General features: G+C 36.9%; 3 protein-coding genes and 1 pseudogene across 3 annotated transcripts; 1 reads left to right on the forward strand and 3 right to left on the reverse strand.

Annotated features, from left to right (window-relative positions):
• Window positions 1-1,902: 1,902 nt before the first annotated feature.
• zdhhc16a (zinc finger DHHC-type palmitoyltransferase 16a) lies at window positions 1,903-8,640 on the reverse strand. The gene is made up of 11 exons (XM_027008441.2): window positions 8,488-8,640; window positions 6,530-6,758; window positions 6,160-6,354; window positions 5,980-6,068; window positions 5,854-5,882; window positions 4,761-4,894; window positions 4,434-4,529; window positions 3,716-3,798; window positions 3,503-3,626; window positions 2,970-3,040; window positions 1,903-2,723 (listed from the first exon to the last, which is right to left on the reverse strand). Exons 2-11 carry the CDS (start codon window positions 6,755-6,757, stop codon window positions 2,621-2,623), a joined length of 1,152 nt encoding a protein of 383 aa, XP_026864242.2. The 5' UTR covers window position 6,758; window positions 8,488-8,640; the 3' UTR covers window positions 1,903-2,620.
• Window positions 8,641-9,851: 1,211 nt separating this feature from the next.
• Window positions 9,852-11,682, forward strand: mettl18 (methyltransferase like 18). Its single transcript, XM_027027087.2, has 2 exons — window positions 9,852-10,009; window positions 10,308-11,682. Exons 1-2 carry the CDS (start codon window positions 9,893-9,895, stop codon window positions 11,193-11,195), a joined length of 1,005 nt encoding a protein of 334 aa, XP_026882888.1. The 5' UTR covers window positions 9,852-9,892; the 3' UTR covers window positions 11,196-11,682.
• Window positions 11,683-11,781: 99 nt separating this feature from the next.
• On the reverse strand, window positions 11,782-12,599 carry LOC113581277 (annotated as a pseudogene).
• Window positions 12,542-14,011, reverse strand: LOC118240068 (2,3-bisphosphoglycerate-dependent phosphoglycerate mutase-like). The gene is made up of 3 exons (XM_035531886.1): window positions 13,690-14,011; window positions 12,949-13,106; window positions 12,542-12,627 (listed from the first exon to the last, which is right to left on the reverse strand). Exons 1-3 carry the CDS (start codon window positions 13,777-13,779, stop codon window positions 12,600-12,602), a joined length of 276 nt encoding a protein of 91 aa, XP_035387779.1. The 5' UTR covers window positions 13,780-14,011; the 3' UTR covers window positions 12,542-12,599.
• Between the last annotated feature and the right edge of the window lie 627 nt (window positions 14,012-14,638).

Raw genomic sequence — 14,638 nt, forward strand, 5'->3', positions numbered from 1 at the left:
TGATTTTTAAAATAAAGACATACAATTTAAAATCCCTAAAATTTGCAATGTGGGAACACTGGGTCTGGATTAAAATCACTGCAGCTAATGCTTTACATCAGGAATGTGTTATCAGAATACAAGGCTAATGGTAGGCTTTAATGTTTAAGAGGTCCAAGGAATGTATGTTTGGCAACGCTACTAAAAACATTGCAATCATAGAACAAATCAACTTTATTAGTTATAACATTTAGGTTTTCAAAAAGTTATTTAATGTTCAAAACAACAAGGTGAAGAGTCTACATTTACTTTTCAACATAACAGTAACAAAACATTGAAAGTCTCTTGAGAAACCTCCATGGGTATAAGGTCCAGGTAAACGTGCATCGGGAAAGCACTGCACTGCTGAGATGATTTTTTTACATTCCTGATGATAAACTTAAATGTGTTCTCTGACCTGTGTAAATGTTTAGGCAGATATCAGTCTCCTACTGGAGTCCATGTACACACTTCCATTCATAACTGATGCAAATATATGTGACAGTTCTACTAACTTCAGTTTTTCCTTTTTCTTGCTTCATGTACATGCAAATAACTTACTCCACCCTTTTGGAAATTGAAAAAACTCAGAAAAAATTTTACCCAAGAGGTTATATATGACAAATTCCTGAGTCTCTGGTGGTTAAAGTCTTAATGGAACCTTTCACAACAAACCTAAAACTAATCCAATCAACTCACTTGAGTTAAAAACATATCAACACTAAACTCCCTGTGATGAGGGGGAAAAAATAATTCAATCACAGCACTCACATCAGGATTTCCAGGAATTACAAAATGGGGATATTGTAATCTCAGAAGGTTGGTCTCTTGGAAATGCACGTTTTTTAAGCAATCCACCCTCAATTTAAAATAATAGACAAATTACAGGTCAGATACATTTAGATCATATCATTACTACATGTTACAGGAATTTGTAAGCTTCCAAAAAATCATGCATTACCTCCTCAGTTTTTGCTGCATGTCAAGGTATTCCTACATGAACGTGAGTCCAGCCATGCACCGTTCCAAAACAGCCAGCCATGTGTGTGCTTAAAGTCATATTCATCGAAGTCATATATGGGGCAAATGGATACATTTACACGTAGTTGGAGATGATAGAATGAGTGGCTACCAGAATGTAATTATATCACGGATCTATGCCGAATTCAGATTCAGCCAGACGTTGAATTCCCAGTTCGGCATCCTAACATCCAACTCAGGTCACTTGCCAAAATTACGACTTTAAACAAATCCTGGCTGTTTGATTTCAGTTGTGACATTTATTTGGCTATGTTGCTGTGATTGATCAATACGTTCAAGTAGATAAGCCAAACAGTCCATATTACAAACAGTTGAATAGGCTATCCTAACAATTGTTTTTGGGCAGCCTAAGAATGCATTGTTTTAATTTTATTCTTTATTCTGGTTTTTATTAATTCCATATACTATTTGACCTGTAATATTTTATAATACTTAAACACATATTAAATATATAACATTGAAAATAATATTAACATATATTAAGGTAACAATTAACTTTTTTTTTTTTTTTTTTACAGTATTCTCACAAGTACATTTTCAGTCTTATTCCTTTAGTCATTATTTTAAATAATGTAATTGATTTCTACAAACATATGATGGTTGTAGTTTAAGTGATTTTCATTAATTTGTTCTTTCTATAGTTTATGTAAAATCAACAGTATGCTGGAATCCAAAGCTTAACAGGCAAATTTGAATTTTAGAATTTTACTTGTATATTAATAAAAGTGTAATTAAATAATCAGTTCATAACATTTGAACGGCAATAACAATTTCTCCAAAATGTAACAGTTCTTAAAATATGCTAATTTACTGATCAAAAGCAGTTCACATTGGAAAGAAATCTAACAGAAAAACAAATTCTTGGTTTTATTTGGGGTTAAAAATATCAAGAATTACTGTATGTTCCAGGTCACAAAAGACAAGAATTATGTTCCAACTCATTTTACTAACCATAGTAATGATATCATTATACATATAATTTGGTACAGAGAATTTAAAATAAATAAAAACATAAGACTCATGACAATATGACAGAATATTAATAGCTTACTCCAATAGCTTTTGAAATTGTAGAGAGTACAAAAAATCCTATGAAAAACCACCCCTGACCATTTTTTTCCAATGAAAATAAACAAAAATGTCTCTGACTTTCGACTGGGAGCATAAGCATGACAAACAGAGGATAAATAACAAATGAACCCTGAACCCTTTTCTTTCAGGCAGACAGTCATACATAGTCTTGCATTTGGATGGAGCACAGCTCCACAGTCTCTCACAATCAATACCGCCACTACCTTCACACCACATATGAGCTTCAGGCATAAGAAATGTATGTTAGAAAAAGATCCATCATCAGGAGTCACAAAAGTAAAACAAACAACAAATATGCATAATTGACAGTTTTTGTCCTCCTCATTACCATCATCCCATATCAACGGCCTTGACTGATTCCATGTGTGCACGGCTTTGGATCTGTCTCCTGTCCTGGCACAGTTAGACAGTGACCTGCAGAGTGAACTGGCCTCCACTGACATTACATTCCACCGGCACAAAAATCTGCTCAAACTGGAATCATGTCTTTTTTAAGTGGATAGATGTCCCACGTCAGACCATCACCATAAGGAACATGTCCAGAAGGTAGCAAAACCCTCGTCAGCCAATGACTGTTAGAAAATAATTTTAAATGTTACATTCCAAGACCAAAATGATGACTCTAAGATGTACTATTTTAATCAAATATTTAACAAATTAAGGATCATTAATGTATACCTCAACAGCATTTATGTAATGATCAATTATGTGATAAAAATGCTTTCTGAATGCAATCATCTGGAATTGTTCTCTAATCACTAGGTCAAATGTTACTGTGGACAATTTTGCCTTAACAGCTATTACTAACTCATCCCTACCTCCTCTTCTCTACACCAAAGAACATCTTCCAATTGTTCACTTTTCCATAGTTGAAGGGATTCTTATAGACCTGTCATGCACACAATTAAGTTTATTTATTACATAAGAAATACTAAGACATCTTTCTTGATCAGTTTTCAAATACATCAAAAAAGCCTGCTGTAGCTACTTTAAATTGATTGGTTTATAGCTAATCTTTTGCAGTGGATCACAAAATGCTCTACATGTGATATTTTCCTCTAACTATATGTATTAGTGTATTTCAACAAGTATTTACTGCTGGAAGGATACTTCAGCATCAGTAGTGGGCAAGTAGTCAAATGTTCACTCAAGCATTATCCCAAAAAACTAGATAGTCTTAAGATTATATGCTTAACATCATTTACACATATTACACATTACTGTTATATACATATCACCATGCATTTGGTTTAGGGATTAAAGTTCATTGTTTTAAACATTTATGATAGGACTTATATTAAGTACAAAGTAAATGTAATAAGCTTTACAATGTGCATATTGCTCTTCCTACCTTTCCTCGCTTTTTCATTCGTTTGGCCTCTTTACTGTTGATATGTCTCTCAATACTGGTCTCTCCACGGGAGATGAGGATCGCATGCCATGCTGTCAAGCCCCCTAAAGCAACAGCTACCGTGCTAAGGGCCGCAAAACATTCAGAAATGATCAGCTGCTGTTCATGTGTCAGGTTAACATGCTGAAGAATGAGACTGGTGGAACAGCATACCTTGTAAGGACCCACATGTAGATAATGCTCTTATGAAACATCCTGTCCTTAAAAGTGTAAGATGATGTTTCTCTTTGATAACTCTAATTGATAGAGAAAGAGGGGACCAATTGTAAAAATAATGTATTAAAATAAAATAATAGATAATGTATTATTTATATAGAAGTAGCAGTATTATGGCTGGAGCTAATAGTGCAGGAGAGTATTGCTGATATGATCTTGTTTATAAATAAAACTGATCAGAATAAAATTTAATCATATGTGATGTCAAATAAAGACAAGGTCAAATAAAGACAAGGTCAAATAAAGACAAGGTCAAATAAATATGATTGCCAATGACCCAATAAATTAACAAAACACAGAGCTTCAGCAAGTCCAACAAACGAATAAATTCCTAAAATATCCTTATTTTGCCAACAGTCAGATGAAGACATATGAACAAAGAATCCATTATTAGCTAGAAAGACCCTTAAGCTGGTAGCAGAAACAGGAAGATGAGTTAATGGCCAAATTGCATACTTGCATTCAAACAAGAACACACGTCTAACAGTTGCCACATCAAGCGTTACACTAATTCTCAAGTATTCATACTTTTTGGTAGATACATCCAGAGGTTCTTGAGAGTATGCAAGGCTGACAGGATGTAAGTACACAGATTTCAAGTATGTGTTTTCAAATGCCACCACTGTATAGTGGAGTGTAAAGCTCTTGAAACTACCTTCCCAGTCATGGATTCTTGTGGCAGGATTCCTATGAGCAGGCCTTCACCTGTCACTGGAACCCCTTGTTTTTCCACATCCATGTGCTTGAAGTGCTATTAAAGTAATGGCAGAGACAGTGTTATTGCATGCACAGGATCCCCAGTTTTGTGAGCAGAAAGAGAAGATGAAAGAACCTTTCACACAGACCAAATAATACTTGTTATTTAATAAGATAGTTTCCCATGTACTGAAACCAGAGCTGCTTTCATCCCCAACAGATGTAGAGTCTTATGTGTGAAGTATAGGCTGTAGACATGAAACATGGAAAATGTGGAGAGCCTTACATCTATGGCATTATACGCATCTATGAAAAGGTTACGGCCACTGATGCTGCAGTAGAGGCAGCCGAGAGTCATGTAGAGACAGAAGAAGAAGAAATATCGATGGTTGAAATGTCCAACACAGTTGTTAAGCCAAGCTGAATATAGGTAGTCAAGTCTGCTTGTACATGGACAGAGAATACAAAGCTTGCGAATAGGGGATAGCATTACTATCATCTTTCTTACATGCATTTATTAATCTGATTACTGTGAATAATCTAATTAAGAGTTTCATTTAGGCCTTTACATGTATTTGTAGTTCTCCTTCTAAAAATCTACATGACTATGTGAGTTTACATAACTTGCTTGAGAGTTGCGTTATAGAAAATAAAGTAAGTTGGATGAGGAAGATGTATGTATATTCTGCCTCTAAAGTCATCTTTACACCGTTAATCCAGCACTCTTACATGTTTGTTGTATGTTACTGCATGAGATGCTGCAGCTGAAAGCTTAAACAAAGTCTATGACAAACCATGCAATCTCACCTCTGCTGAAAGACAGCACAGGGGAGATTTGTTTATTTATTTTATTTGCATGTTGGTACGTCAGTAGAACATGTTAATGAAAGCCCTTATTTTATTTTATGTTGGCTGTAAACACAAAATGTTGTAACATACTGAGGAACTGAATAAACCATACATATCTAATGTTACTCTGGGCACAAATTCAGTGAAGAGAAATCCATGTCTGTTTATCATCTTATGTACATGCTGATTTCAACCTTAATTATACTAAGATAACCTGATTATGGTGTTCATATGCTGACTAAACTTCTTTAATCCAATTATAACTTGAATTTGCATGTTAACAAGTCTCACTGCATCACTCTTGTATACACTATAATAGATGGCTGCAGTTTTCCCCTCATAGAAGCTGTTAGACAGAATTCTTCCACTAAATTCTGAGAGGGCTTCCTCACTGCACAGTTTCCTGCTGCGCTCCTCCAACATCACTTACCAACACCACTTTAACTGGGTAATTAAGATGAAATAGTGAAACACAAAACTATGCACTGCAGAAGCCCCTGAAAAGTAGATTGTCTTCCTAAAAAGGATACGGCAGTGATGGTCCATTTTCAGTACACACCTGCAAACAAAGAGTAATGTGAAGACAGCAGTATGCCTCACACAAGCACAACAAATGATGAAATAACTGGCTTCTGACCACAGGTTACTGTTCTTACGTTCTGCAAATCCCACAGTGATGAGTTCTTGGTGGTTTGGGTATTACACACTTTTTGCAGACAGATACAAACGAAATGTCATTCTTCATCTGCAAAGAGAAGAAAAGTGTAGATGGCTGAACTGATGTCAAACATGAGCATAACCTTTTCACCCATTTTTAAAGCATGTTTATACTGAACCTTAGGAGGGTACCCAGGGGATGTCCTGGTAGCCTTGTAGTAATGGAAGACTATCATGACTAAGTTCCAGTGTCCATAACACACGTGCCATGCTATCCAGCCGATAGAATAGGTACGAAGAGCCAAGGGGAGGATGCTGACGTATGCAATAAGGAGTACGGAACTGGTGAGAGTCACTACTAGAAATACAAAGACCTCAAAGACAACACAAAGAAAACACAACTTTACACAAATCTTCACAAGTTTAGTGAAAAATGTAATGTGGCTTATAAACCAAAACCGATACAAAACAAACAAACAAACAAACAAACTAAAAAGTAAATAAAATTAAAAAATCCCACAAACATTTTGCAAGAATTCAGTGGCTTACCTTCCCAAACCAACGTGTTAGAATATCCACCATCCAGAAGACTGGCTCGAAGAGAGAATCTGTCACCACATCAGAGTTGGTGAGTGAGTTGTAGCAGAGGGACTGCATAATGAGGCTGATGTAGCTTAGGGGCTCTCTCAGCCTGCCAAGCATGTGGCCGCGTGTCTGCCTGGAGCAGCCCCTCAGGCATCTCATCAGCAGGTGGATGACACTGCTGCACAGTCGCATTCTGATCACAGAGGGCAAAGAGTTACACATTCCTCAACCATCTCTTCCCATTAATTCAGATGGCACAAATATTCTAACATCAAAATATAAGTGGCAATGATTATTATAATTTATATGGCAAAGTATAGATTCATCAGTTGCACTCAATTTATGCTGCATCAAATAACTTATACCTGATAAAACTATATTAATACTACATAGACAACAATATTTGGATGCAAGAAAAACTATTGAAGATATTACATTTCTGAAAATTAATGATAAACCATTTTAACCTAAATTAAGTATGTTTATTCGTTTTATTAGTGCAAAACATTCTACAATAAATATTTACATTAATACATGTTGAAAATTATCCTTAGGCTTTCTTAGATATTGGGTACAAACTTCTGTGAACATTTAGACCATCAGCGCCCTGGGCCTGAGGACCAAGTCCTTGCCAAGGACTAAGCAGAGATTTTTTTGAGAGTCATGCCTCTTATAGACACCTCAGCACATGCAGAATTTGGATCAGTAACCTTTTTATTGAACTTGTGAACTAAGCCAGGTGAAGTATCTGATACAACTAAGATGATCAGCTAAAGTGAAATAACTGAAAATTACGGTATAAAAGGATTATCAAAGCACATTGATGGTATACATGCATTAACCAATTTCTATTCTAGTTATTGCTCAAGAGTGAAATGTAGTGTTTGAGGTCACTTGGCCATTAGATGGCACAACCTAAATCAACAACGGACACAATAAACATGACCGACAGGACTACAATGTGAAATCAAAAAGGTAATATGCATTTATGCTTGAATTTCTCCAACTTGAAACATTAATTATTATTAATTAAATCAAACCCCTCAGGAACAGAAAATATTCTGTTATGGAAGAAGGACCAAATAAAACAATTTTCCAACAACCTCTTGTACTTTATAAAGCACTAAGCACCAAGCAGACAGTTAATATGGATATCTATATTTTGGGGTTTAAACAGATGTTTAATCTTCACCAGGCAGTCTTCAAGCCGCCCGAAAAGCCTTTGCACTCCCAAATCTCTTCTGAATGAGAGATTAACACGAGCAAACGAGCATGAACACACATGCACAGCCTTTTTTGATAAGGAAACCAATAACATATTACTGCATTTTCAGTTGTTTTGTAGCTAGCTACATCTGATGTGTTTTGGGTAATGATTTGAGAAGAAAATGTGATCTTTAGGTTAAAAAAATAACTTTATCTGAAAGTACGTAAATAGCGCTAACTGGACAAAGCTAACCTAACACTATAGGGTTCGTCCCCAGTCGACAACCAAATCCTGATATTCTGCATTCCGTCCAGGGTTTGACTTTCAGCTTTAAAATAGTTAGGAAGCAAATATGTTGGGAGAGAGATATATTCCTCATGTAATAGACAGAAATACTCAAACACTGGCTAATTTGACGTTATATGATCTAATCAACCCATCCCAAATCAGTTCGCCACAACTAAATTTGTCTATAAGATGCCTGTAACTAGAATGATTTAACCTAGCAGCTAGCCGGGTTTCTTTAGTAGCTACAATACATGTAAATGTACAACTCCCGATACTTCAGTTAAAACGAGTAGAATGCTAGTCTTATATTGGGTTACTCAGCTAGGTTAGTTAGGTTAGCTACCCACTAGCTAACCAGATTGCCACCTAAAACCAATGAGTGTACCTTATAGATCGAGCATGTTTTTCATTACAACTATTGTCTCACCTGACTGTGCTCCTCTGCCAAAAAGTGTAAGTCAAAAGTCAGGACATAATATTGCTGAAGAAGGATTTAATCGCGGACATTAGACAAACTATTCAAATTTGTTTCAATCCTTTTGCCTTCCAGCACTTGTCCGGCAACGCACAGATTTGTGGATCATCACTGTGGGCATTGTGGGAATTGTTGTTTTATTCAACCGGGCAGCAACTAAATATGCGACGTTGCAGGAAAAGGGTGACAAACTCAAACAGCATGAAAACATCTGTTGTCCAGTTGGTGGTGGTGGCGGCTCGCATGATAGTTTTCTATGCATTAGTCTATCAAGTGATACAGTGATTCCAAGCATCCAAACATGTTTGACATCTTGGGTAAATAAAAAATATTAAAGTTTATACTGATATGCTCTCAAATTTTCAGGTACTCTTACAAATGTTTTATTTAATAACATATTAATAGTAACAAAAGAAAATATCGGACGATGCTTTGCTTTTAAATAACTCGAGCGTTCACGGATTAACATCTTGCTTAGTGTAAGTAGGCTACATTTAGGCCTACATCTCACAATGAAATTATTTTTGACTGACGTGAGGCGCATGTGTTGCAAATGTGATCTATAACGTTGCGATCACATAGGCCTACAATAATATAACTGATTCTACGTATGCTACATATACATGGAATTAATGAGCTAACGTTGGATAATGTGTTGGAAAAGGAAGGCTATGAATAATTGCTTATTTCCATGGTTTAATAAGGTAGCGCAAGGCTCATAAATGTGTCAAAGGCATAAGCATACCTCTATGAAGAAAACTTTAGGATTCCGTTTTCCTTTTATCGCTGTTAATGACTTTCCTCGTAGTCGAGTGGGTATTGAAAGTAGTCCCTTGACATTACCACCAATGAGCGTTTTTTAAAATCGTGTGAATATGAGAACCTTTAGGAGATTACTACACTTCCAACCTACCTGCATTACAATCTTAAGACATAAAGTATAATGAATATCCAAATGACACATATGACAATACTATTAATGTATTCATGAAGTAATATTATTTTTATTTGGAAATTCACAAACCAAATAATATGAATAATATGAATGTTCAACTGACAATAATATTAATGTATTCGTACATTAATAATATTACCGTCATTTAAACAATAGCTATTCACTTGTTTACATTCTAATAAAGATAGATGGGCAGTTAACGTAATAGGCCAATTTTCTTAATCTCTGGACCTTTGAACGGAAATCTCTCTCTGAGAGAGATTCATGCATTTCTACACAGATTCAGTAAAGTGATTTCTATGGTTAAACTACAGGAACAGGAAAATATTTAGTGCATTGTGGAAGTTGTAGTCCAGTACACTCGATACAGCATGTGCAACACTCGCTCGACCGCGTTCAGTCATGGCATTCAAATTTAATTTCGAAATTCCGTTGCAGACGAAACAGAAATATGGCGAAGATATCCGAGATGACAAAGTAAAAGATGAGGATCAGTCAAATAACTCGAGTACGCTTGGTGTAAGTAGCGAACTAACTTTCCTTAGGAAAAGATAAGGCTAACTAGCTAGTTAAGGTTAACATCAGAAGACAGCTGCCAAAATAAAATAACACTTTATTCTAGATTCAATATTCATTGTATTTTTTTTCTTAAACATTAGCGTGTCTACTTAATTCTAGTACACTTATGTTATGCCTAGGCTAAACAGTAAGCTAGCAAGCGTCCAGCGTGAAGGCCTAAATCGTAATATGATTGTACGTTATACAGCACATCAGATCTAACTACTTAATTAGCTAAAGCTTCATTGTAACCCCATAGGAGGCCAGAGAGTCTGTTCCCAGTAAGATAAAAGAAGCCATGGAGCACATGTATACGCCGGACGCTCTCTCTCAAGCGGAAAATTCCGTCACTGAAACGGTCACCATTGGCACACTACCGCCTCTCCATTATCTCAATGAATCTGTATTTGAACAGACTGCCCCTGAGCGAGTTGACAGAGAGAAGATATTGTTTAAAGCTATAACCCAAAATTCAGACCTCATAAGTGGAGTGTATGAAGGTGGCCTTAAAATCTGGGAATGTACCTATGATCTGCTAGAGTACATTGATGATGAAGGGGAGACGTTCTCTGGAAAAAGAGTCCTAGATCTAGGTTGTGGAGCGGGACTACTTGGCATTCTTGCTTTAAAGAGAGGAGCTAGCATGGTCCACTTCCAGGACTATAACAGCACTGTGATAGAGCAGTTGACCATGCTAAATGTGGTGCTCAATTATGAGGAAGAGAGTGATGAAGATGATAATGAAGAAAATGATAGCAGCCCCCCACCAAAGAGAAGAACTTTGGATGCCTCACCACATTTGCTCAAAGACCATTCCAGATTTTTTTCAGGGGACTGGACTTCCTATCTTTCACTCATGCAAACCAGAGATCCCACATTCAAGTATGACATCATCCTCACATCTGAGACCATCTACAATACAGAATACTACCCTTCTCTTCATAACATATTTCATAAACTGCTTGCTGAGGATGGAGTTGTATATTTGGCAACTAAGTCTCATTATTTTGGGGTTGGTGGTGGACTTAATTTGTTGAAAAAATTTTTGGAAGGAAAAAATGTTTTCCAAATCAAATATTTAAAGGAGGTGGATCAGGGCTTTAAAAGACATGTTGTTTCTTTAAGCTTCAAGAAAGCACGGTCATGATATTTTATAAATATCGCAGTGATAAATAGAATGAGCTCTTTCATACAGCAGGCTTGGCTAAATGCAAAGTAAGCCTACTTTGGGACTCAATTTTTTATATGAGAGTGTATGTATGACATAGCAGGTCTAACAAAATAACGTGCCTTTGAAGCAAACGATATTCCCATCACATACCAATACGATTACAATGGTTTATTTTTTTTATTAGATGTCTGATGGATTAAAGAAGTTTCCATGTTGGTACACATTGATTCTGAAATTTAGACTCATTGTCAAATACCACTTTAGAGAAATTTTTATAACTGTGCATGATACCTGTTGTGTAAATCACTTTCATCAGTTGTACTGCATTTTATTGAGTTTAAAGGTTTAGTTTTGGTTGTAGCACTGCATAACTGCCATGTAAATGTCAAATGTACTGTGTAAATAGCTCATGGGAAAAGTGCATTTAAGTTTCTACAACTGAAAGAGTACAGTCTCATCTAATTATGTGTCTTGTTTTACTCCCTATTGTGTTTACATTTCAAATAAAATATGCCTCTCCACTATAATACCAACCATATAAAAAAGGTACCAGATGTTTCTTAGGGCACTAGAAGAAAAAGGTTTAAAACACCATCACGTGACAACCCTAAACCAATTTATTTTAGCTCTGTGGTCCAGGGCATGATGTTTTCCAAAGAAAAATGTTGTGGTCCCTGAATACAGGCTTGGTCAATAAATATTTAGAACCACGTTCTAGTTAGATACATTGACATTATAGTTTACAAACAGAATACAACATTGACATATGTACAGAACACTCGTAAATACACTCACAAACAGAATCTTGATAGAGCGATGTCACTAACCATAGCCTTTCAGGGCTGACCAACAACACCCTTTGAAAAGTTGGTCTAAATAAAGGACTCTATTTCTTGGCCTTGCCCTGTGCTGCCACAGAGTCCATAGCTTTGCACACCATCTCCCAGAAACCGCATTGGCTTAATGGGCTTCAAGTTCTTGTCCAGCTCATATAGAATAAGGATTTCTTTAGGGAGGTTCAGCTCCATAATTGCTTCTTCTGACATATCTGTAAGAAAAAATTAAATACTGTGGATTAACTTACATGTTGCATGGTATCAATGCACCAAGGTACGCTGAACAGTGCCAAACCAAGACATTGATAAATAAATATCTGAAAAGAACAAGAGGGAACTTCTGAGGGACTTAAGTTACATTATGATGTTACAGCATTCAGATCCCACCTTCCAGGTGCTTCACTATACCCCTCAGACTGTTGCCATGGGCAGCAATCAGCACCCTCTTGCCCTTCTTAATTTGAGGGGCAATCTCTTCATTCCAGAATGGTAGTGTATGGGCAATAGTTTCCTTCAGGCTTTCACAAGGTAGCTGGTCCTCAGGTCAGAATAGTGCCGATCCTACAGAAGGACTGGAAGGCATATAAAACTTTTGGCCTGTACATATTATATAGACAGCAAATGTAGGAAATAGTCCTATGTTTATAGGTGGACAATAAAGCTTGAGCCTTATTGGTTCATGACACTTGAGAGTGGCTCTTTAGTCAGCTCAAAGAACATCTCAGTTAAACTTTGGCTTTTGAACTGTAGTATTTATTAATCAGCAACCAGTTTCAAAATAACTGACTGTTACAGGGCAGTCACTTAGGATAATTATCAAAAGCTTAACAAGTAAAAGTGAAATTTTATTTTATATATTTTTTTATTGGCCTCATTGATGCATATGTGCTCACCTTGCTAATGACATTATAAAAGTCATGGGAGGAGGGGGAATATCATAGGAGTGCCTCCATATCTTGACCAGGGCCTCTCCGTGCTTTGCTGCAGTCTCTGCTTTATTTAGCCCAGTCAGACTACCATAATGACGCTCATTTAGGCTCAAATCCGGCATCTGCAGAGGCAAAAACATACTAATTTACATACCAGATTGATCACTTAACGTAAATCATAAGACACTTTTACATGTTATTAGCATAAAAAGAAGGCTCGCGGTTACATCGAGATTGTTGCATGCAAAGTGCAGATTAGTCGGCACGTGAAAGGAATCACATTCCGCGCTGCACGTTTGCATCAGATTAGATACACCCCATACATGTGGTAGGTTGACAGAAGGCAGGTCGAGGGAAGCCCGATTGGCCCGAATAGAACGAAAACGTTTCAAGAGGTGGGGATTTAGCTGAAACACGCCGGCAGGAAACTAATGGCAATTCATTTGGAAAGTGTTAGTAGGACAGCATCTGTAACTTAATTAAATCTGTTCCCATCGATAAGTCGTGAAAACTACCACAAAATCACCACACATTTTTGGAAACATTAACAGGTCTACTAGCCTAATAACTAAAAGTTTAATATGATGCTGCAACGTTAGATATGTACCTATAAAGCCTCCCAAAGCAAACCCCGTGTTAAGTAAAATACAGTATCACATAAGTACTGTTGAAAGGCATTACACGAACCTTTCAAAGCTTGCCCACCTCTCCTTGCCTCCTGGATCCCAGTCTTGCTAAGGTCAGAGTCGAACCAACCGCAGAAATGATTCTCCTGGTTCCAACAACTCTCCCCATGGCGAATGAGAATTATTTTGCAGGCAGACATTTGTAGATTCCTTCGTTATATTAGAACAGTAGCAAAACTGTAGATCGAAGTGAAGACCGGACTATAGTCCGGTTTAAATTTTCTTTTGTCCTCCCGAATAAGCATGCATTATTAGTTTGCATCTTATTTTACCGTGCCACCGTGTCTCTACATTCACTGTACACTTGAAAGGGCTCTTGGACCTGGGGGAGGTGCTGCTGCCCTACAGCACTACCAAAACCTGACGCACGTTTTGAGTATGCTAGATTTAGATAGTTTGGTGAGCTGTGATTATCGCTCTGCACTGCTTTGCTAAAATGTCAACCAGCTTGTGCAAAACAGAATCTCTGTCAGAGATTGTTCCTGAAGACTGTGTAACTACAACACAAAAGTAGGCCTAAAGAAAATACGTCATCTGAATGTTTCAATTGTCCGAAATGAATTTGACAGAGGAACCCTATTGATTGATGAACAAATGCTTAAAAAGGAAACTAAATACGATTTTTGCATTGAACAATGCAACATTTAAGACAGTTCTCCTGGGGAGCTTAGCCCTCCTATAAATATATTTCTATTGACGGCCCTGTATCCAAAGAAGCAGTTAAGGAGCTAAATCTCCTTGCAGGCCATTATTATTTTCAGCGTGCTTCTTAGAACACACTCAACATTTTTAACGTCGTAACAGCTCAGGTGTTTACGTAATCATTTCTATTTCAGATTCAGATGGGGACCGGAACGTTAGGAAAGAATTCCTGGAGATTGTTCCTCCAGTTGCGCGTCGTTGGGATTGGCACGCTAACGCTATCCAGTACCTAGGAACCAAGGTAGTACGCACAGTCAACCATATCC

Source organism: Electrophorus electricus, chromosome 11, assembly GCF_013358815.1.
Source record: "Electrophorus electricus isolate fEleEle1 chromosome 11, fEleEle1.pri, whole genome shotgun sequence".
NCBI lineage: Eukaryota > Metazoa > Chordata > Actinopteri > Gymnotiformes > Gymnotidae > Electrophorus > Electrophorus electricus.

Bases quoted from the DNA above. Each gene is read 5' to 3' on its own strand.
- LOC118240068 (XM_035531886.1), bottom strand. From the start codon at position 13,779: ATGGGGAGAGTTGTTGGAACCAGGAGAATCATTTCTGCGGTTGGTTCG. The intron at 13,107-13,689 runs GTGGGCAAGCTT...TTGCCTCTGCAG, and splicing joins GATCCAGGAGGCAAGGAGAG to ATGCCGGATTTGAGCCTAAA. The intron at 12,628-12,948 runs GTGAGCACATAT...TATGCCTTCCAG, and splicing joins TTTATAATGTCATTAGCAAG to TCCTTCTGTAGGATCGGCAC.
- mettl18 (XM_027027087.2), top strand. From the start codon at position 9,893: ATGGCATTCAAATTTAATTTCGAAATTCCGTTGCAGACGAAACAGAAA. The intron at 10,010-10,307 runs GTAAGTAGCGAA...GTAACCCCATAG, and splicing joins ATAACTCGAGTACGCTTGGT to GAGGCCAGAGAGTCTGTTCC.
- zdhhc16a (XM_027008441.2), bottom strand. From the start codon at position 6,757: ATGCGACTGTGCAGCAGTGTCATCCACCTGCTGATGAGATGCCTGAGG. The intron at 4,895-5,853 runs GTATCCTTTTTA...ACCTATATTCAG, and splicing joins GAAAATGGACCATCACTGCC to CTTGGCTTAACAACTGTGTT. The intron at 4,530-4,760 runs GTAAGGCTCTCC...TTACTTTAATAG, and splicing joins ATGCGTATAATGCCATAGAT to CACTTCAAGCACATGGATGT.